This window comes from Ctenopharyngodon idella, chromosome 18 (assembly GCF_019924925.1).
Source record: "Ctenopharyngodon idella isolate HZGC_01 chromosome 18, HZGC01, whole genome shotgun sequence".
In the NCBI taxonomy this organism is placed as follows: domain Eukaryota; kingdom Metazoa; phylum Chordata; class Actinopteri; order Cypriniformes; family Xenocyprididae; genus Ctenopharyngodon; species Ctenopharyngodon idella.
In genome coordinates, this window is record NC_067237.1 from 17055094 (window position 1) to 17078520 (window position 23427).

Below are 23427 nucleotides of genomic sequence, written 5' to 3' on the forward strand. Positions count from 1 at the left end.
TGCATTACACCCAACACTGATTTTAAAATATTGTCCTTTACACCTCTGTGTAAAATGCCACATGAGAACTTACAGGAGCATATTTGAGTGATGATTGATCTGTGAATCGAAAATTAATCGAACTTCTTACCTCTGCGAATATGCTGTAATATTATTTGGAGGTAGTGAACTCCAAATAAACTCACTGACACATACAGTAAACTGCTGTAAGGAGCGGGACGCTCTGTGACCAAATGTCCTTTTATTCACTTCACAGCTTACCAAATGGCAATTAGACAGTGAGGAAGAGTCAGTAATACAGAACAAGATTACCGAACACACACCCTGATATACCGAATGTGCTACAATACACACACACACACACACACAAACACACGTGCTGTGATTGGTAAATGCACTTTAATTACAATTCCATCTTGCAAACACCAGCTGAGTGGAAAGAGTGAAAACAGGAAATTAAAATGGCAACATTTTGCAAGGAGTCAGCGTACAAAACATGGCAAAAATTTATATGTACAAAATATGTACAACAGCGCTATATACATCCAAGTATTATAAAAATCATACATCTTGTACATCTCCAACATAACAGGCAATAATTAACAAGATTTTTAAGGATGTCACCTGGCACTTTTTCAGTCGATGCTGCTATTTTTTTTCCATGATTCCTTTAAATGTCAATCATGGACACAAATATACTGTTTTTATGTTGAGTATCAAAAAGTCAGGGAGTTGCAATGATATGCATGGCTTTGTGGAAATTTATGGCGAATCGTCCACAAACACAGTCATACATCTACACTTACACACTCACAAACACACACACACACACACTTACAAACAAATGTGTACAAATATATAGGGCACAAGTGTAAACACAATAAAACACACTTAAATATCCAGGATTCAAAGAAGCTCAATTACTGGCCTTTAAAAACTCTTGCTCTTCTTTCAAACTCATTTTTGACCTGACAGGGTCCAAAATTAACTCTCGCCCAGCATGAAATGTGCGTAAAAACAGCTTTATAAATAAAATTAATTTAGTCATCAGTTGGCTGGTAACTTTATTAGGAACTCTAAAATGAATGGTTCAAATCTAGTGCTGTCAAATCGATTAATCACATCTAACATAAAAGTTTGTTTACATAGTATATGTGTGTATATATATATATATATATTATATTACATATGTGTGTGATATATAATACATATAAATGTAATAATATATGTACGCACACATGTGAACCATGCTGGCAAAATGAGTGGGAATGCGCACGGGTTAATTTCAAGCTAAGGACAAAATGAGTACAAAATGTCAATTTTGGTCGAAATTGAGGTTTTCACAAAAATGAGTTCATTAAGCCCTCGTCTAGCGATCCCAATGCTCCAAATAGCAATTAAACATCTAAAAGTATCTTTATTTGTACGTTTTCTGAGAGGAGTACCTTTCCTTTGTCCCCTTCTTGACGACTGGCGCTTCCCTCAGCACAAGTTTGGTATCATTTTAAAGCGCAGCATTCAAACCTTGTGAATATTCATAGCGAATTCTCAATGGCATGAGTCTGAACCAATGAAATGTGATTTTCAAACTCATGCTGATGTAAACAAAACAATCTATCTTGCGCTGACTGACAGATCTGAAGCGCGAGTACAAAGACGCCCTGATCCCGATATACACACAGAATTACAGTATTTCAAAAAATCCGTCTTGGCGAGTATTCACGCAAAACATTATTTGTTATGTCTTAAGTGAACCTTTGGTTAAAAACATCTGATGTGTAACATCATATTAGATCCGTTTGTTACAGTCGGTCTTAATATATAGGCTGTCTGTTTCATTAATGTTAATCAAACAATTGTGGAATCATGGAAAAAAGTTGAATATATATTTTTTTTTCCTATAGATACAGGTTTTGACTTGGTTTGTGCCAAATCTGGTGGTATTACCAGGGATTTTAAGGCTGATAGAGGAATTTGTTTTGGAGCCTTCAGAAAACTTTAACTCGATTTTTATTAAAATTGACTTTGCTGACTCTATCGACTTCAAACAGGTATAGCTTTTTTGTCAGATTCCAACAAATCATACATCATTTTGAAGGTTTTTTAATAGAGAATGTGAGAATAACAATAACTCATTTTTGAAAATTTGTCCATTGCGACTCATTTCGCCAGCACGGGTCACATATATTATGTAAACAAACTTTTATGTTAGATGCGATTAATCGATTTTGCAGCACTAAGAATGATTCTCACTGATGTAAATGATGTGATCAATTCAAATCAAACCGTCTAATAAATAAATCAATCATGACTCTTTAAACAACTCTTATTCTAGAATGTTTGAGAATGTCTAGAACTTTATATGGTGTCATATTGTATGTGATATAACATTCCTCATTTTTGTAACAGCGCAGTTTCACAATCTCATCTCATATGAAAACTTAAATAATTCAATTATCATTGAAAAAAATATATTAATATTTAGTTATTTTCATGACTGATATTAATTTTCTTAATTCAACCATCATTGGCAGGTCAGCAAATTAAAATGTTGGACCCTGTCTGTCAATAATAGTTTCTTCAGCTGAGTGTGCCAGTAATTTCCTTCTCAATTCGAACCCTCTCAGATCTCTATAGCACAAAGTTCATCAGCAGAGGTTGTTCTCCGAACCAAGAAGTCATGTTCCCCCCAGTGGTCAAAGTGCAGTCACACCTCCAGTTCCTGGTTTTCTGCATAGTGGAAGCGGTTTAGTTTCTCCCTTTCACGGTTGGAGATGTCCAGCTTGGGCCCGTGGGCTGGCTTCAGAGCTGGAGATGGTGCAGGTGAGGGAGGAAGAGTGAGCTCAATCTCTTCGCTGCAGAGCGCTGGCGTGGGCACAGAGGTGGGCACTGTTTGGGCAGGAGGCAGTAGGGCCACGCTGTGGTCAAGGTTACGGATGAGAGTGCAGAACTGCCGCTGGTTGTTAATGGCATTGTCCTCGGGCGCTGAAGTACGTAGCTGCGCTTTGGTCCGATGGCGGTGGTGCAGGCGGGACAGCAGTAGTGCGCACACGGAGCAGCTGCCTGCAACAAGCAGGGCAAATACACCCACCAACACCATATAAAGACTGAACCCGCTCATACCGGGGTCTGACACTGCTCCTGAATAGCAAGAGAGGCAGAGAGAGATCATTTTAACACCATTTCACATGCTAAAGATGTTCTATTAACCTGTTTATGCTCCTAACCTTGGCAGTGGGGTTCATGACATGAATCCTTCAGGCTCAGGCACTCGTTTCCAAAGTAACCATCAGGACAGGTGCACTTGTAGCCTCCTTCTGTACTGTGGCATGGCACCCCCTTCGGGCAGGGGTTGGAATTACAAGGATCCAGTTCTGCCTAAAATACAGTCACAACTTTACAAACTAGATTTGCATTTTAAGCCTATGAAGGTGGTATAAATAGGATGGCAAAGTAGTTGCAAGAAAATAAAAAATCTATAATTTATTATATATGCAAGAAAGAAGACAAAACACAGTTGATCATGCAAATATACAGTGGTATCATCTCAGGTATATTCTGAATGGTGAACATTCAAAAAATTTAAAGGCTGGAATGCACAACACGATTTTTGACCCAATTTGCAGTCTAGATGAGTCATCGCTAGTTGCCAAAAGTAGCAGTCTGCAGATTTTGGGCAGACAGCAGATAGATTTCACAGAAAATACATGTAGTGCATGATGATTTTTTAGCTTCACACTACGATTCCATCCAGTCCGAGGATATCAAATATGTTTGTTGTTTTGAGCTGAAAACATTGTTTTCATTTGTCATGTGTCTCGAGGCGCATGTTTATGTGTGAATGTTATGATCCTCAGTCATTTAACTCTTTCCCTGCCAGTGTATTTTTTTAGTCAGCACCAGCATTTTTGATCATTTTCACAAAATGGCCCCCAGAATACTTTGTTGTATGAATATCTGAACATGAAATATATAAAAAGAATGAACAGAACCTCTTCTATTCAACAACAACAACAACAAAAGCTTCATGCATTCTTTTATCAACACTTGAATGTGGGTTTCATAAAAAAGGCAACATTTTGAACAAAAAGCTGAGAAAATAATGTTTTTGTCAAAGACTACATCCGGATCAGAAAACATAGATGGAGTAGATCACGTCCATCAACACCTCCAAAGCTTCACAGTGGTTTCCTCATCATGGGTTTGACATTCAGTAACATTAGGCAGTTTTTGATTATATGCTGTTTAATGTTTGATGATTGCGTTATTTTACTTGTGCATAAACAATGCTTCTATCTAGGGATGCACTGATATGAAAATTTTGGCTGATACCGATGACCGATAATTCTTTATATTTGAAAGCAGATAACCGATATATTGGCTGATAAATCTAAATCCAATTTATACAATTTTATTCAAAAGCCTGATTACAAAGACAAATGTTTCACCATTAAAAGCCATTATATATGTTCTCATTATAATTTTATGTAGCCTATATGACAGACTTACGCTGCACATGTTGCACTTAACTGTGATTTCAATCATATTTCAAGCAATTCAAAACCATCATGGTGGACAGTGTGCATCTGAAGTGTCTCAGCTGAAGGAAATAATCCATTATTTATCGGCCAAATTTCTTATTGGGCTGATAATGATAACATTAAAAAAAATTAACATATATTGTCTGATACCAATATGGTGGCCCGATATATCATGCATCCCTGCTTCTATCGCTTGTTTCTGTTGCTTCTTCATCTGTGTTTTGATCCGGAGATTCTGTACTCTTTCAGAAGATGCGTAACAGCGCCCCCTACCGTATAACAGTGAAAACATGGATTGCCGGAAAAGTCCGTCAATGGTGAGGTAGCGTCGTGCCATAAATGACGGAAAATTCTGTCAGTGGCGGGTAAAGAGTTAATGTGTGATGACTAGTTTCAAAGTCGCCAAGTGTATGATGCTTAGTGTTTTAAAATCTTTTCAGATTCAAACTTTCATCTTAAAGCTCTATATTTAGAAGAAAATTTACACAAAGCATCAAAAAAGGACACAAAAGTACCAGAAGTCAGACTGCAGTCATCTACAGAACTAAGTTCTGTGGGTTAAAGGAGTAGCTTACATTGTTCTTAACCTGTATGTTTTTTGTGGAGCACAACAAGGGATTTTTTAAGAAGTGTAGTAGTAGTTTTGTGGTGAACAGTTAATCCTCAGGGGCAAAAAATTGTGTTTGTAATCTAAAATTTTGCTTCTGGAATGGCTTTCCTTCTCTGATGACATCAGTTTAATGACTTTTGCAGAACATGTCGGCAATGTCAGTCTGCTGCCAGCTAGAGATTGTGAGGAAGTGCGCTAAAATCAAGCCCCCTCTCTATTTTGTCTCAATCAATATTCTGTTTCAATCGCAAATATGTCAAAATACTGAAGAAAAGTCAGTCAGATCTTCCAGTTCATGCAGACTTGAAGCCAGTGTTTCGCAAACCTGTTTCTGGAGGAACTCAACAGTGCACAGTTTGGATGTGTACCTTATCTATTTCTGGTCTCGGAGTCTCTACTAACGATCTGACGAGTTGAATCAAGTATGTTTGATTTGGATGAGTTCAAAAATGTGTAGTGTTGGTGTGCCTCCAGGAAACACTGGTTGAGAAACACTGCTGATTCGAGCTGGATAAACCTCAAAAACAAAAACTGGAGGGCACCATCATAATCAAACCAAACAGTAAAAAGCTCTCACCTCACAGTGGGTGCCAGTGTATCCCAGCGGGCAGCTGCACAACACGCCTCTGCCATCCTGGCGCTCTACACACTGCCCTCCGTTTACACAAGGATTGCTGTCACAGGCGTTTACCGCAGTCTGGCACAGTTTACCAGAGAATCCTGGCAAACACACACACTGAGAGTCCTGCACACGTCACACAAGGAGAAATGGTTTAAATGTCAGTAACTTCACATCCTCAAGGTGGAAGTAAGCTTATCGAGGTGAATCAGTTCTTACCTTACAGTGTCCTCCATTCAGACACAAGCCCTGGCAGCTACTGTTCCCTGTTGAATAGATGATATTTTAAAAAATCAATAGCCAACCAAGTGGAAACCCACAGAACACTGGGTTTCATTGAAGAATTCATCAATAACGTGTGATCTACAATGACTGTGCGATCAGACCACAGAGAGTCATTTCCCACCAGCACTGAAACAGTCGTGTTTGATTTAAAACTCAATCATACGGTGTTTTTGCTGGTTCTTATACTCACGGATGTCACAGTTTGTTCCTGACCAACCGGGAAGGCAGTCACACAAATATCCTCCAATCAGATTACGGCAGGAGCGGGCATTGACACACACGCCAGTCTCACATTCATTAGTGTCTAAGGAAGAGGAACGAAGCACAGTGATGAAGTGAGGCTATATTTAGCATACCACTATATCTGCAGTATATAGTATGTGTAATTGGCAAACTTCACATATGCAATATCCAGATGACCTTCTATGTGCAGTATACAGCAGAACATAATGAGCTGGGTAGTGTATCCCACAATGCCATGCACTCAACTTGACCTACAATTTCCAGTTTAACTAATGAAGTGAAAGTAATAGCGAAGACATTTTTATATATAGACTGGAATAAAAATGCAAAATATCCATTTTTATTTCCGAGATGACTCCACTAGACGGCACTCTGTGAATTAACTCTTTCCCTGACAGGGCTTTTTTTTTTTTTTTTTAAAGTTGCCAGTCAGCACCAGCACCATTTTCACGAAACCTTAATTAACACTCGCCAACGCCGATTTTTACTCGCATTTGGCGCTTGGCGAGTGTTAATTAAAGTTTTGTGAAAAAATGCAGTCGCAACTTGGCCAGTAACAATTTTTTTAATTCTAACAATGCAATGTTGTGACAACATGAACGTGAACAAACGTGAACGACGCTCTGTACAGTTGACGGGTCAGTGCTGCATCATCACTAAAGTTTCAGCCTTTCCAATGTAAATATTCAAGCGCTGGAACACGCGAAAGGGAATTTGTTACTCGTGTGCTGTGTGGGAAGTTTAACATCTGAAGCGTGCGACCTGAAAGCCGCGTCTCTCAGACATCGCGCGAAGTTGAGCTCTCTTTTATGCCTTCTTGAACTTCAATGGACAAATTCACTCAAAATTCACTCAAAACGCCTGTCTCTGCGAGTATCCTAGTAAACATAGGATGTCTCATGTCTTAAGTGAACGCAAACACAAAACGCATGATCTATGTGTGCATTCGGACTTAAAGTGACAGCATCCTAATAATCCTGTTACTGTCTGTCTTTTAATGTTAACCAAACAACAAAGGCTGATCTATAATTTTGATGTCAAAAATTTTTTGCCTGTTTTTGTGTCATGGCTGGTAAAAAATATTTTTGGCTGGTAGATCCGGCCATTGACAAGAATTTGTTTTAGGCTCTGTATATATATTGTTGTTGTTTGTTTGTTTAAAAGCAGAGGCTCTGTTTTTTTTATTATATATATATATATATATATAATAAAACAGAGCCTAAACAACAAAAACGTTTTCTAGCTTTATGCATTCTTTTTTATTCAAAACACTTGAATATTGGGTGTTTCATTAAAAAAAAAAACAGCTGAGAAAATCACGTTTTTTTTTTTTCTTCTTTTTTTCCCCCCCGTTTTTCAAAGACTACAATATGTATAAGCAATGCTTGTTTCTCTCTTTTTTTGCCTGTGTTTTGATCTGGAGATTCTGTACTCTTTCAGAAGATGTGTAATAGTGCCCCCTACCGTATAACATTAAAAAAGGCGGAAAGCCGAAAAATTCCATCAATGTCAGGGAAAGAGTTAAATGTGCATATAATGAGGATTCAAAAAAATGAGAGTGAGCTGTTTGGCACAATGTTAAGTGGACCTCAAAAAATAATTACACGATAATTATAGTTCCATTAACTAAACTTGTGGCTTTTTGTGATTGCCAAGCAGCAGAAATATCAAAGATCATTCACTTGCCAATTTCAGGTCCTGTACAGTCACAGATATTAACACAACTCGTCTCATCAGATTTTAGACTCAGATTTGTTTTATAATACACTACCGGTTGAAAGTTTGGAGTCTGTAAGATTTTTAATGTTTCTGAATGTCTCTTATGATCACAAAAGCTTCATTTATTTGTATAACAAAAATACAGCAAATTGCAAATGTAAATGTAAATTATTCCTGTGATCAAATCTGAATTTTCAGCATCATTACTCCAGTCTTCAGTGTCACATGATCCTTCAGAAATCATTCTAATATGATTTGCTGCTCAAGAAACATTTCTGATTATTATCAATCTTGAAAAAAGTAGTGCTGCTTAATATTTGAGTGGAAACCGTAATTTTCAGTGTTCTCTGATGAATTAGTTATAAAGAACAGTATTTATTTGAAATAGAAATCTTTTGTAACATTATAAATGCCTTTACTGTCACTTTTGATAATTTAACTACATCCTTGCTGAATAAAAGTAAAAAAAAAAAAAAAAGACCCCAAACTTTTGAGCATGAGTGTGTATTTCTCAGTAATTAGGAAAAAATCTTGCTCAAGTTGTTCCTAATAAAATACTCTAGAAAATATTATTTCTAACCACAGTTGGTGTTTTTGTGCTTATTAAAACACACATCTCGCCTTTAAAGACAGATGTCTTTGTGCTGACGCTAACGGCTGTTTTCTGGGGTGTCACTGTGACACATGACTGTATTTCACAGAGCGTCAACAGTCCGGAGAGACTGATAGACTCCAGAGAGCCACGGCTGATCTGGGCCTCAGGGGGCAGTGGAGTGTGAGAGAGACTCTACCAGCAGTCAGCAACCACAGCTCCTCTTCATTCAGCTATTAAATATACTGCACACTCTAGCATGAAATTGTCTGATGTGGGTTAACGGATAATGGTCGGTGGAGCAGTGATGCTGATTAATAATTTCAGTGTGGTTTGTGCTGATATGGAATTTATAAACACAAGATGTGTGAGCCGAGTTTCCCATCTCTGAATTTGATTGTTATGATTTAGTGGTTTCAAATGGCAAACATGGTGGTGGTCATGGTTTCTGTAATATTTTTTCATGGGTTCTTAAGATTGCATTGCTAGTCCATGTACCCTGAGAGTGAGGTGAGGAACCGATCATAAACAAGAATCAACAGACAGGTACGGTCTGTGACAAGTTTAGGCAGGTAGAGGCAGGTTACGGCAGGTGAGACTGTGGATGAGTGTGAGCGTAAGGCCAAGTCAGGCAAGTGTGGACATGTATGGACGGCTCAGGACGGCTCAGGACGGGTGAAGTTAGAGGTTGCTTTTTATACTCACCGAGCTGGCAGGTTCTGCCGGTCCAGAATGGAGGACACAGACACTGGAAACCTTGATCCGTCTCTTGACATGTGGCTCCACGACCACAAGGACTGGAGTCGCACTGCAACACTGCTGCAGACAAAAACAACATGTTCTCTCTCTGATCATGTCATCCATCCATCATCTATCTGTCCATCCATTTATCCATCCATCATCTGTCTATCTATCCATCCATCATCTATTTGTCTATCCATCCATCCATCCATCATTTATCTGTCTATCTACCCATCCATCCATCCATCATCTATCTGTCTATCCACCCATCCATCCATTCATCCATCATTTATCTGTCTATCCACCCATCCATCCATCCATCCATCATCTATCTGTCTATCCACCCATCCATCCATTCATCCAATCATCCATTTGTCCATCCATCCATCCATCATGTCTATTCATCCATCCATCATCTATTTGTCCATCCATCCATCCATCATCTGTCTATCTATCCATCCATCATCTATCTGTCTGTCTATCCATCCATCATCATCTATTTGTCCATCCATCCATCTGTCTATCCATCATCCATCATCCATTTGTCTATCCATTCATCTATCATCTATCTGTCCATTATCTATCTGTCTATCCATCCATCCATCCATCCTCTGTTTATCCATCATCTATCTGTCTATCCATCATCCATCATCTATTTGTCTATCCATTCATCCATCATCTATCTGTCTATCCATCCATTCATCCATCCATCCATCCATCCATCCATCATCTATTTGTCTATCCATTCATCCATCATCTATCTGTCTATCCATCCATCCATCCATCCTCTGTCTATCCATCATCTATTTGTCTATTCATTCATCCATCATCTATCTGTCTATCCATCATCCATCATCTATTTGTCTATCCATTCATCCATCATCTATTTGTCTATCCATCATCCATCATCTATCTGTCTATCCATCCATCCATCCATCCATCCATCCTCTGTCTATCCATCCATCCATCCATCCATCATCTATCTGTCTATCCATCCATCCATCATCTATTTGTCTATCCATTCATCCATCATCTATCTGTCTATCCATCCATCCATCCATCCATCCTCTGTCTATCCATCATCTATTTGTCTATCCATCCATCCATCATCTATCTGTCTATCCATCATCCATCAACTATTTGTCTATCCATTCATCCATCATCTATCTGTCTATCCATTCATCCATCATCTATCTGTCTATCCATCATCCATCATCTATTTGTCTATCCATTCATCCATCATCTATCTGTCTATCCATCCATCCATCATCTATTTGTCTATCCATCCATCATCCATCCATCCATCATCTATCTGTCTATCCATCCATCATCCATCCATCCATCCATCCATCCATCCATCCATCTATCCATCCATCCATCCATCTGTCTATCCATCCGTCCGTCCGTCCATCCATTCATCCATCCATCCATCCATCCATCCATCCATCTGTCTATCCATCCGTCCGTCCGTCCATCCATTCATCCATCCATTCATCCATCCATCCATCCACTTATATGTGCCTATAAGGCTTTTGAATGCATCTTTCAAATAAAAATATTTCTGTCTTTATTTACATCTTATTTAGTTGCTTGGTTGATGCAAGTTTTTTTAAAGTGTTTTTTTTAAGTGTTTAAAAAGCTGTGACAGACACAAGTTCACACAGTCTAAATCTAAGTCAGTTTCTTCAAGTCACACCTTCCTCAAATCTTTGGCTTTAAACTGAATGTTCTGTCACAATCTCATGTCAATCAAAACTTCCATGAACTTTTCCTGTGCAACTCAGAATTATGATTTCTCTTCTAGACAACAATTGTAATAAAAAATAAATATATTAGATTGTGTTAAAAAAAACCCAGGCCTCCTTGCATGCTAAACAAAAATTGTGCCACTAGACTAGCAAGTTTTATTAAAGTCTTATTTGTAAAAATAATTAAGTCAGGTCATACCTACTGATAAGGGGTAATGTAGGTGTTTTTACATGGTCTCATCAGTTTAAGTACAGGCACATTTATAGAGGGCATTAACTCCAAACCTAATCAAACACATCTGAACAAGCTAATCAAGCTCTTTAGTATTACTAGAAAGGTCGAGTGCGTCTCAATCAGCTCCATAGTTCAGTAGTCAGGGCACTGATTAGGGAGTCGGCCATTTAAGGGCTGTCTCAATCGCAAAATCCTTCAAGTGCACTGAAACGTTCGCTCCCTAAAAAGTCCCACAATGCACCGTGAAAGCCAGGGAGCATCGATACTCACTATGTTTCCTTAACAGAAGTTGTGAAACATAAATCAAATGAGCTAACGCACACACACAATGGATGTTTTGAAAAAACAAACTGTTATTTAGTACTATTTCAGCATAAACATGCATCACTAGACAGGTACTGAACATAATAGCAGCTAATAGTTAGCTTTTACAGTATAATTAATTTATGGCTGAAATGTTGCAGGTATATGTAACAATCAAAGTGCCCATGATTAAACTGATGAGAACATGTAAAAACACAGCAATGGTCTTAAAACAGTCAACCAATGCCCTTGAATTTAAAAAGCTCTTATACCCTGATCTCTGAGACACATTATCATCTGTACATCCTACATGTGTCTGTGTGTGTGTGATTGCTCCAGATAGGAGCATTATTTTGATGTAGTTCTGACTAAAATTGGTTGCATCAGTACATGAAATAGCAGCTGCCTTTGATTGGTGCTGATTGCAGTCTGTGCAGGTGTGTGTGTGTGCATATGTTTAACTACCGGTGGCACAGGAAGGTCCTGTCCAGCCCGACGCACACACACAGCTGAAGCCTGCTGGGTCTTCAATACACGTTCCACCATTTTCACATGGAGAGGAGAGACAGGCGTGCTCCACTGTTAAGGGGACGAGAGGAAGAGATGCACTTATAATCTGCATCACATCTGTGTCATATCCTGTGCAACACCAGTGACACGACACACTTCACCTTTAATATGAACATAAGAGTGTGTGTTTTATGCCCTTGTTTTCTGTATTTATCATCTTACAGAGATTCTTGGTTTGACGCATTAAACTCCAGAGCAGTAAATTTATCTCTTATCAACACCTCACAGAGCCACATCAGAGATCACATGTTAACAGACTAAAATTATCCTTACAGAGGAGATAATTGGTTAAACTCAAGCAGGGTGGCACAGTGAAAAACAAAAGCTGAAGACATGCAGAGCTGTGCTTTAACTACACAGCACATCTCTGAGGTATGGTTGTATTAGGCTGTCAGGGTTGACAGACTTTATGGTTGTGTTTTATAGCGTCAGCTCACCGATGTCACAGTTGCGGCCCCGGAAACCCTCCTGGCAGATACACAGGTACTCGTTCGGTTCAGTGTTGGTACAAGTACCACCGTTCTTGCATGGCTGATGGTTACCACAATAATTCAGATCTGTATGCGAGAGAGAGAGAGATTTTTTTGCAATTAGGGAAAGCTGACAATTTATTGTATTAACATTGATACACTGATGTGTGTTTAAAAAGCAAGCAAAATCAATTTAAAGGGATAGTTCACCCAAAAATTACAATTCTGTCGTCATTTACTTACCTTCATGTCATTCCAAAACCATAAGACTTTTGTTCATCTTTGGAACACAAATGAAGATATTTTAAATAAAATCTGAGAGATTTCTGTCCTTCCATTGACAGCCTACGCAACTACCACTTTGACGCTTCAAAAAGTTCATAAAGAGATCGTAAAACTAATCCATATGAATCAAGCAGTTCAAGCAAGTACGGCTGAGGTTCTGTTTATGTTCACTGATCAATGTTTATAAGTGAATAAAAGCATAAATTCAATCTGTTAGGGCTGCCCCCTAGAAGAGGCTTAGTGGTTATTAGTGGCTTAGTCGCAGGACAAAATGTTTCTGACAGTCTGTGACGGACAGATCATTAACAGCTGTTCTATGTGGTAATTACAGTATATCGTGCAGGACATCCAAACGCTCACCTATCATTCATCGACCTCAAATATGGCTTATCATTTGAAACATGTAAGTAGTAGCAACTTTACATGGTCGCTCGCTCTAATGTCACCCTAGAAAAATGTGGGCTATTCAAGTGTTTGTGCGGAGCGTGAAAGCTGAATAGTAGTGCGCTTACCGCATGACAGCTAACATGGAGGCGCCGGTGCGATCACTTGCACTTAAAATACTCCATCATTTTTGGTCATACAGAAAGAGTAATACATCTTTTAAATCTGTGAAGAGTCTACTTTTATTTGTGTGCACTCGCAATAACAACAATGTTGTGCTTTTGTAAAACAATTAAAGCAAACGGGGTGCACTTTCTGCTGTCTCTCTCTGTGAACTTGAGAGCAGCAAAAAAGAAAAGAACTGAAACTCCATGTAAACCTGCCTCATTGACATGAAAAATATATCTATAGAAATCAAAATGTCTACTTTTAAATGAACCAATTCAAATGGAAACAAATATTCTTAGATTATGTAATCCGCATGAAACGTGCATATAGGCGTGTCCACTACTGCGGAGATGAAGGGTCAGCATCATCGACTTCATCACTGCAGCTGAAAATACACAAAACACTAGTTTATCAATTAATTATTAAAATGTTAAAGCAATCTCCTTGCTGTTTTTCCCCGACGCATTCATAATCATTACTTCTGCCGGTGTGCTGTGGCAAGCTTTATCTGTGCGCTTGAGCGCTGATTAGGCTATGTAAGCATTAAAGGCTCTTTATTATGATTTATATGGTTTATTAATAAACGTGCGATTAGTCGACTAATTGCTTAAAATGAACCACTACTAGTCGACCAGAAAAATCTTTAGTCAAGGGCAGCCCTACAATCTGTTCATCATATAAAGCGATCGTGTCTCTTCAGAAAATTTGTACTAAATCGCTCAATTCATATGGATATTGCGATGTTCATACTTCATTTGTGCTCCGAAGATGAACGAAAGTCTTACGGGTTTGGAACGACATGACGGTGAGCACATGATGACAGAAATTTAATTTCTGGTGAACTAACCGTTTAAGTCAACACTAATTCAAAATTAAAGTTTTCACTAAACGTCAGAGAGAATCTCTGTAGATACACTAGTGATGAAGTGTTGTTTTATGAAGCGAAAAGCAAAAAATTAGACATTTAACACACTTATTATTGAGCTTTACCAGTGGAGACAACGGAAGAATCAGTACCTATACAGCAGAAGAAACCGAAAACGTCTGAAGTCAGAAGACAAAAAGATCAATAAAAGACAAAAACGAGCATAAACATCGGTACAGTATACGCGAGATGGAAAGATTTGATGACAGACAAAATACTTAGTAATGCCCAAATTGCTTCTTTTTCATTGGACATGTAAGAGCATTTATTATTGTCTTGACCGCTTTCTTAAACCAACTAGTATTAGTGTAATTTACAAACAATTCAAGACAGTCATGCTCATTCAAGTTGATAGATATTGCTACTTAAAGTACATGAAGTATACAAAAATCAAAAAGTCCTGACTAAATCAAAACTTGCCTTATTTATTTCATTAATGCATATTGCCAGTGTTATTGTGTGTGACTGATAAGTGCATGTTATTCCAAAGAATGAAAATGTTTGTCTTCTCAATCTTTCATTCAAATCTAATAACTTGCTCCACCTCTGAAATGGCTTTCCTTTTGCGCTGATGTCTCCAAAGCCACTTCACTTTCAACAAATAATGGTTTGCAGTGGTGACCGCAAAATTTAGCAACAAACATCCACTTTTCATGATCCAATCATGAAAAATCGATAAAATCAAGTCCCGTCCCACATTTTTTCCTGTTAAATATCTTGTTTCACCAACAAATGTCACATTATGGTAATTCACTGGTGAATGTTGTTTCATGTTGACTTAAGAAATAAGAAACTTGTGGTAAGGACAAAACCAATGCAAATTTATCATCATTTAATTTTTCCTTGCAACAAAAAAGAGAAATAAACAGCCCTCCAACCAACTGAGGACGAATTAAAGCCACATGATTCAGAGAACCATCTTCTTTCTCAAATTATACAAAACACCTATACATACAAACACACATTTTTAAATGATTTGTTAGAAAATAATTATTAATTATTCAAAATGACTCAAAAAACATCGATAGCTGTGTGTAAACAGCTGTGATCCACACCTGCTCCACATGCCACCATTCAAGCTATACTATCTATACCAACATCTGTAATATATATATGTGTGTAAGAGCTCACTAAAATTTGCATCTCCCTTTGGGAACTGATGCTTGCAGGAAAATGGTTTTTTAAACAATAATTTCAAGCACAGATTCATAGGGGTTACACAAAATGACAATTTGGTCTAGACACAAATCGAGTTTGACAGCCCAGACATTGTTTATATGTAGTTTGTTTCATAAATCATACAAATTCTAACCAAAAATTCCTACAAGGTCATGCTTGAGGGGATGAGTTACACTCAAATGGATTGTTTCCTGAAGATTTACCCACAACACAAAAGCATGCTTAACTGGAAGAATTACAACCACAACATACAAATAGACACAAATTAAAACCAGCGCTATGATGGAAAATGATGCAGGACTGGCTCCTGAGATCTGAGTTTAGAGTGTGCGTGTGTGTGTGTGTGGGTGTGTGTGGGTGTGGGTATGACAGTACCATATGGATATGTAACATAACTGCTGAATGGCAAGAGCCTGTTTAGCCTCCACCTCCAAAAAAGTGCGCGGCTCACGTTCTGTTTTCCCAAGACCATCGTCTTACACCTCTACAAAGCCCTGACGAAACCCCACGCGTGGGTCCGTATCAGATAATCTTGATGTTTATACATAAACATTGCCTATTCACTAAGTCTTAGAATCAGTGAATCTAATGACTCTGAAATATACAAGACTATTTTAGGGCTATTCAAATTACATAAATATGCTTAACACTGTTCATTTTCAGTGCCATGAATTGTAGTGGTCTGGGATCCCCTCCTGAGGATTTTTACATGTACAGCAAGACAATATAAATATAATTTCACTCAACTAGCCTATCACTTACAGAAAAAAATTCCTTCCTTCTGTTCTTTTAAATGTCCGAGCATGTTTGGCCGTTTAGTGATGTAGTCTGTATCCAACAGGCATGGGGTCTTCAATCATTTTTAATTTGCAGCAGCTGTTCGAATGGTATCTTGGTAAATTTGTTGCAGATCAAATATTCAATATCTCTACTCGCTATAATTAAGGTAGTTGGTACATTATCAACGGTGGCAGTTTAAACTAATAGCGTGTTTCAAACTAACAAAGTCACGCTCTCCATTGAAATTTCGATACACTTATGACGTAACGAAGCCTCGTTTACTGAAATCACATGACTTTGGCAGTTTGATACACGCTCCGAACTACTGATTCGAAACAAAAGATTCGTAAAGCTTTGAAGCTTCATGAAGCAGTGTTTTGAAATCGGCCATCACTGGATATTGTTGAATAAAGTCATTATTTTTGTTTTTTGGCGCACAAAAAGTATTCTCGTCGCTTCACAACATTAAGGTTGAACCACTGCAGTCACATGAACTGTTTTAAATATGTCTTTAGTAGCTTTCTGGGCATCTGAAAGTGTTAATTGTCTTGCTGGCTCCTCACTTGAGCCATTGTTCCTCAACAAACCGTCCATACCGGCGTGATGAATACGATCCTCAACTGGATTGAACTGGAATAAATACTTTGAATGTTGCGATCCTATCAGGCTTATGATAGCTACCTGAATCGTAACAAAGCACTGTTGGCCAGAGGAGAACTGGCCCCCCTGGTTTCTCCCAAGGTTTTTTTCTCCATTTTAACACCTATTTGCCACCTGTTTGCCACCTGATGTCACCTGTTGGAGTTTGGGTTCCTTGCCTCTGTCGCCTTTGGCTTGCTTAGTTGGGGATACTTGACATTTGACATTTGATATTCACCAGTGCTTTGCATCTGCCTGCATTGACACCATTTTCTTTAAGAGCTGCTGTGTAGCCAAAATTATATACCAGTTATCACTGTAAAGCTGCTTTGACACAATCTGCATTGTAAAAAGCACTATATAAATAAAGGTGACTTGACTTGACTTGATCGGATTTTTAAAAAATATTTTAATTTGTGTTCTGAAGATGAACGAAGGTCTTACAGGTGTGAAACGAGAAGAGGGTGAGTAATTAATGACAGAACTTTAATTTTTGGGTGAACTAACCCTTTAACATCATATCGTCCTCCCATTTTCACCTCAAAATTTTTGGTAAGCTGTTCTTCCCTGCCGCCATTGTTCATTTTATAAACCCCATTAAGGTTTTTTTTTGCTAACTTCAACCTCTCTCCAAATCCCTGCCCTGCAAAAACATGACAGACATGGTGTTGTCAGCAGTCCTGCACAAAATGATTGACAGTTTCAGATAAATAATAAAGTGTTTTCCTATTTTAATGACATCTGTCAAGTCGTATTCCTGCAGAGCGACTCCACTTTATTATCCTCACCTGTCTGAAATAAAATTATTTTAATTATAAACAAGTCTTTGTTCACGATTAATTTTATTCATTTTACACTACCATTCACAAGTTTGGGATCAGTAAAAAGAATACTTTTATTCAGCAGGGATGCATTAAATTGGTCAAAAGTGACAGTAAACACATTTATAATGTTACAAAAAATGATTTCAATTTCAAATAAAAGCTGTTCTTTTTAACTTTCTATTCATCAAAGAATCCTAAAAGAAATTGTTACATTTTCCAGAAAAATATGAAGCAGTTTTTCAACATTAATAATAATAATAAAAGTTTCTTGAGCACCAAATCAGCCTATTAGAATGATTTTACACCACAGGAATAAATTACTTTATAAAATATATTAAAATAGAAAATAGTTGTTCTAAATTGTAATACTATTTCACAATATTACTGTTTTCATTATATTTTTGATCAAATAAATGCAGCTTTGGTGAGCAGAAGACTTATTTAAAAATATATATATAATTCCTGACTGTGACATTAAAGCCAGCTTGTGATATTACTTGCTAATATAAGTAATCTTTTGTTGATAATCAACATTTTAATAATAATTACATAAGAAGTCAATTTTTAACCAGTGTGTTTCTGTTCACCGCTGTCATCAAGCTTTCATCTGTTGATCAGTGTTAAGTGAGCGTTGTGTAATGCATCATCTCCTCCGGTGTGAGACGAGTGCAGAAACTTGCCTCTGTCTGCTGTCTTTAAATATGTGCATATATTACAGCTAGTGTCGTCCACACATTTTTTACCCAACTGCAGCACATTTACTTGTGTCATCTCACCTTTGTCACAAAGCAGGCCGCCCCAATTTGTGTCACACACACACTTCCAGGGTTCGGTGCAAGTGCCATGATCACACCCAGGAAACGTCTCGCACTCATCGCACAGATCACCCTTCCAGCCATAATGACACCTACAGAGATAGAGAGAGGTTACAACAGACAGGAAGTGAGAAAAAGACCCAAACAAAAGCAAGCAGATACTGAATATGGCATGCATCAGCGCTCTGTGGAGCTTGTAGACAGGGTGTGATATTTCTGAAACCTGGGCGGACTCACTTGCAATCCCCGGGCAGATCGCAGGAACCATGGTTCATGTGACATCCCTGCTTACACACCGCTAGATAGATGCATATAGAAGGTTTATTCAGATATGATGATCAAAATGATCCACTACAGTCATCTTACAAGTGCAGAGGATCATTTTCATAACACTCATAACACAAACTGAATTAGACAAATAAAGAGACTCTGGACACGTAATCCATTTGTTAAATGCAGCCAGTCATGATGTGATGCTTCTCTTACTCAACTATTGTTAACACAATGTTTTGACTTAGGATATGCTGGTAACCGGCTCTTCCTGATCAGTTAGGATGTGCACTTTCAGGGGAGAAATTTCTCTCTCTCTTAAGTCATTCTCTGCTGGAAAACCGATTTGACCTCTATGGAATGTTGGAAAAGCATCTGAATAAATAATCCTGTTGCTGAAGTCTAATACGGGTTATGTAAAAGTCCGCAGATATTGCCATCAGTTCATACTGCTGTTAACACTTTCTCTGACAAGGGGTTGCGATGAGACCTGTTTTCCTGTTTGTTCATGTGACATTCGACATAAAGCCTATTGTCATGTAAGGACAGAGTAACTTGAATGTGTAATTGTGAGGTTTGTCAATCAGTCCTCATTTGACCTTTGGCCCCATTTGATGTATGTTGCTACTTAACTTGACATATAAAATGTTACTAATCATTTCCTCTTCAGCAAATGTTGCTGTCTGCCATTATTATCAGACAAGCTTCTGCTTTTGTCCTGTTTGTTTGTAATTATCTGTATCAGCCACCATTGTGCATATATGACATGCATATTAGTAAGGAAACCTACATTTGCAATATAATATAATATAATATAATAATGAATTCGTATGATGAATTTGTATGAATTCGTACACCTACATTTGCAATATAATTTATTATAATATAATGAATGAATGTAATATAATGAATTTGTATAAATATGTACGCCTACATTTGCATTATAATAATATAATATAAATAATAATGATTAATTTGTATGATGAATTTGTACACCTACATTTGCAATATAATATACTATATTAGTGAATTTGTATAAATTTATGAACTTCTTTTTTTTTTTTACTGAAAATCACAATAAACAAATTCTATAATTCATTCTTACATGACATTCTGTAAAGCTTGTATGAATGAGCAAATGCTTAGCAAATGTTTGTGTGTGATTAGCTGAAGACCCTCACGCTTTCTGGAAAAAAGGTACAAAAGTTGTCACTGGCCAGTACCCTTTCATCTTTGTACCTAAAGAATGCATCAAAGATACATATTGGTACCAAAAGTGTACATATTAGTGCCTAAATGGTACATATTAGAACCTTTTTAAAGGGTACCGTCCCAATGACAGCTTTTGTACCGTTTTTTCCGAGAGTGGTGTGTGAAGACAATGTGCTGGACCCACTCACCATGTGTGCATTCTGGTCCAGTCCAGCCCTCCTTACACACCTTAATTCCAGAAGGATCACAGTCAAAATGGCCGAAAAAGTCATCTCGTGCCCGACAGAGTTTGGTGCACTGTGGGCCGTAGTAATTGGTATCACAGCGGAATCGCAGGCGGTATTCCAGAGTGAACGTGCGACCGTGATGGTGGAACACCTGCCACTGCTCACCTGGGTTCAGCATCGAGGAAAGCAGCACTCGCTCTATAAATTCCTCCTGACCTGAGGGGGGCGACACATAGAGAGAGTAAAATAAAACAACTTTTTTATGGAAAAACTTAGATGATATGGTCCAGCATGAGTGAGACAGGACCTTAAAGGACTGTTTAGAATTCTATACAATTTAAGCGGTATCAACAGCTCAATTTGACACATCCTTCTTATTTATTTATTGAAAAAACCAAAGTAAAAACTTTTGTTACACTAAAGCACTTACAATGGAAGTATGGCCAACCATTAAGTAAAGTAAATAAGTAAATTAAATAAAACCACAACACTTTATAAATAAATACGTTGCACTACCGTTCAAAAGATTGGAGTTCAAAGCTGAAAAAACACTGGGTTAAAAAAAAAGACCCAACAGGCTCAACCCAATGCAATGAGTCAAAATGATTCTCTGTGGTAATCAACAAATTCTGTTTATAAAGCTTAACTTGTGTTGATAAGTCATTATATTTGTTCATTTGTCTCTCCTTTTTGCTCCTGGTGTACCAGAGGTTTCCCAGAGAGACTGTTAGCCTGGATCATCTCGAATACTGTTACATAGTGCATTATCTCTCACAAAATGCTTTAGAAAAAAAGATAAAGAAAGAAAACTTGCCTAACAGATGAGATCATCTGGGCTTAAAAACAAAGGAATGAAAACAGGGAAGAGCGAAGGTGTTCAAACACAGATAAGTTATCCTAGCAACCCCACGCACTTAATCAAAATAAACATCAACCGCATACAATGACCCCAAAAAATATTTGGAACCTTAAGGCATAACTTTCACACACACACACACAAATCTAGACATGATAGTCTCGTCCTCCTCTGTTAATGGACTCGGTTTAAGCACAGTCAGTAATTAGTGCTGTGGTCCATTTAAACATCATTCCACTACAATCCATTAGAGATGTAAATGACTAGAGCAGAGCTGCACTCATGCAGAAAACCTTGAGCACAGTTTATCACTGACATGTTCAGGCACATAAATTTACATAAACATAAATCTGATTTCTCACTCGGCAATGTAAGATAACTATCACACAACATCCATCAAACCCATTAGAGAGGAATACATTTGGATTTAGAGGGTGATTCAATAATAAGTGAGGGTGCACATATATATCTGTACAGAACCAGGATTGAGCAACATTTAGAATTTAAAAATCGGCTCCCCTTCAATTCATCAGTAGGTTTGGGTATCAATAACAGGTTCCATTTTAGAACCGGTTCCAATTTTCCAAGAACCGTAAATTTGATAAGACGTACATTTAGATTCCACTTATTAATTCCTGTGTGTGCAATTTAATTGACCCTTCAAGTGCAAGAAGACGTGAAAGAGAACTCAATTCGGCACTCGCACGCTGTTTTCTAAAAGTTCCAAAGTGCATGCACAAAAAGCCACCTCTCATATAATGTTCTCTTTTGCATCTTCTTGTGCTTGATCGGACAAACACACACAAAATTATGTCAAAATATCCTTGTAAACAGCTTGTTTTGTCTTAAGTGAACGTAATCGGTTGAGAAAGAAAACGCATATGTAACAGTATTTTGGATCCACGCATTCGGTCTTAAAGTGACAGCAGCCTAATATTCCTGCTGCTGTCTAATGATAATCAAACAACAAATGAAAAAGAAAATCACTCACTGATCTTGACTGAATAACTTTTGTAACTTTCACTCTTTCCCTGCATTGACGGAATTTTCTGTTATTTATGACACAACGCTTCCCGACATTGACGGAATTGTCCGGCAATCCATGTTTGACTGTTATATGGTAATAGACGTGTGATATTTGGTAATACGATATATCACGATAATGAATATGCACTATATTGTTATCGTGGGAACTTCAAAATATTGTGAATAATTACTATTATGAATTATTAACATTTTTATAATACATTTTAAGAATACTTAACCTATCAACCATATAAAATGCACAACACCGCTGTATGCTGCGTCAAAAGAACACGCACACTCAGATGTAAACAAGCCCGACGTGCATGAGAAGCACATGGCGGAATGAGTGAAGGAGACACGCTGAATGAAAGTGCACGTTCACTCTCTGACAGCAGAGGGCGCTGATAGAACAGCAGAAGTGCAGCGGTTACCCCGGAAACACCGTAAACAAAGCAGCTGCGCTACTGAACAGTAATTAAAACGCTTCAAACAGCCATTCAGTTTTTTGTATTCGCAATGTTGTTCATCACAGCACCAAATACGTAATACTTAAAGACTTAATAGGCTATTTACTTTAAAACTTAAACATTTTTATATTTTAATCTGGACTACAACATGCCCTATAATGATTGAAAATGTTCTGATTATTTGTTATTGTTCAGTAACAGTTGACATAAGCTGACATAAGGCTTCATTAGTTAACATGTTAATTCATTATTACCAAACTGACAATGAAAAATACTTATAAAGCAATTATTAATGTTAATTTCTTAGTTTAAGTTTAATAACATTACTAAAAGTTGATACTATTATTTAATTGGACCTGAGCTAAAACTAACAAATGATCAGTTGTATTTTTTTAACTAACATTAACCAAAATAATACCTTCTGTAACAAATGTAGCTATTGCTCATTCTTAATCTTAGTTAATGCATTAACTAACGTTAAATAATGACACCTTATTGTAAAGTGCTACCTGTTGTTCTTTATAATTCTTTTGCACATTAATCTGTGAGGCACTATTATGCATCTTCTAAAATAGTACAGAATCTATGGATAAAAACACAGGCGAAGAAGAAGCAGAAACAAGCGATAGAAGCATTGCTTATTCACACGTAAAATAACGCGATCTTCAAAAATTTGATATCAAAGCAATTAAAC

The 23427-nt window shown here is 37.6% G+C and overlaps 1 protein-coding gene across 2 annotated transcripts in view; it reads right to left on the reverse strand.

Moving 5' to 3' along the window:
• Positions 1 to 380: 380 nt before the first annotated feature.
• The window catches only part of LOC127499411 (protein jagged-1b), a 68406-nt gene continuing 45359 nt past the window's right edge, over positions 381 to 23427 (reverse strand). The window contains exons 4-14 of one of the 2 annotated variants that reach the window (XM_051869675.1): positions 20346 to 20600; positions 18913 to 18973; positions 18637 to 18767; positions 12644 to 12763; positions 12102 to 12215; positions 9315 to 9425; positions 6246 to 6359; positions 5990 to 6036; positions 5729 to 5896; positions 3228 to 3378; positions 381 to 3141 (exon numbers count right to left, since the gene is read on the reverse strand). In XM_051869675.1, the coding sequence (XP_051725635.1) occupies positions 2708 to 3141; positions 3228 to 3378; positions 5729 to 5896; positions 5990 to 6036; positions 6246 to 6359; positions 9315 to 9425; positions 12102 to 12215; positions 12644 to 12763; positions 18637 to 18767; positions 18913 to 18973; positions 20346 to 20600 (1706 nt within the window). In that variant the 3' untranslated portion in view covers positions 381 to 2707. Of the gene's footprint in view, positions 3142 to 3227; positions 3379 to 5728; positions 5897 to 5989; positions 6037 to 6245; positions 6360 to 9314; positions 9429 to 12101; positions 12216 to 12643; positions 12764 to 18636; positions 18768 to 18912; positions 18974 to 20345; positions 20601 to 23427 lie in introns of both variants that reach the window. The other variant, XM_051869674.1, reaches the window with a different exon arrangement.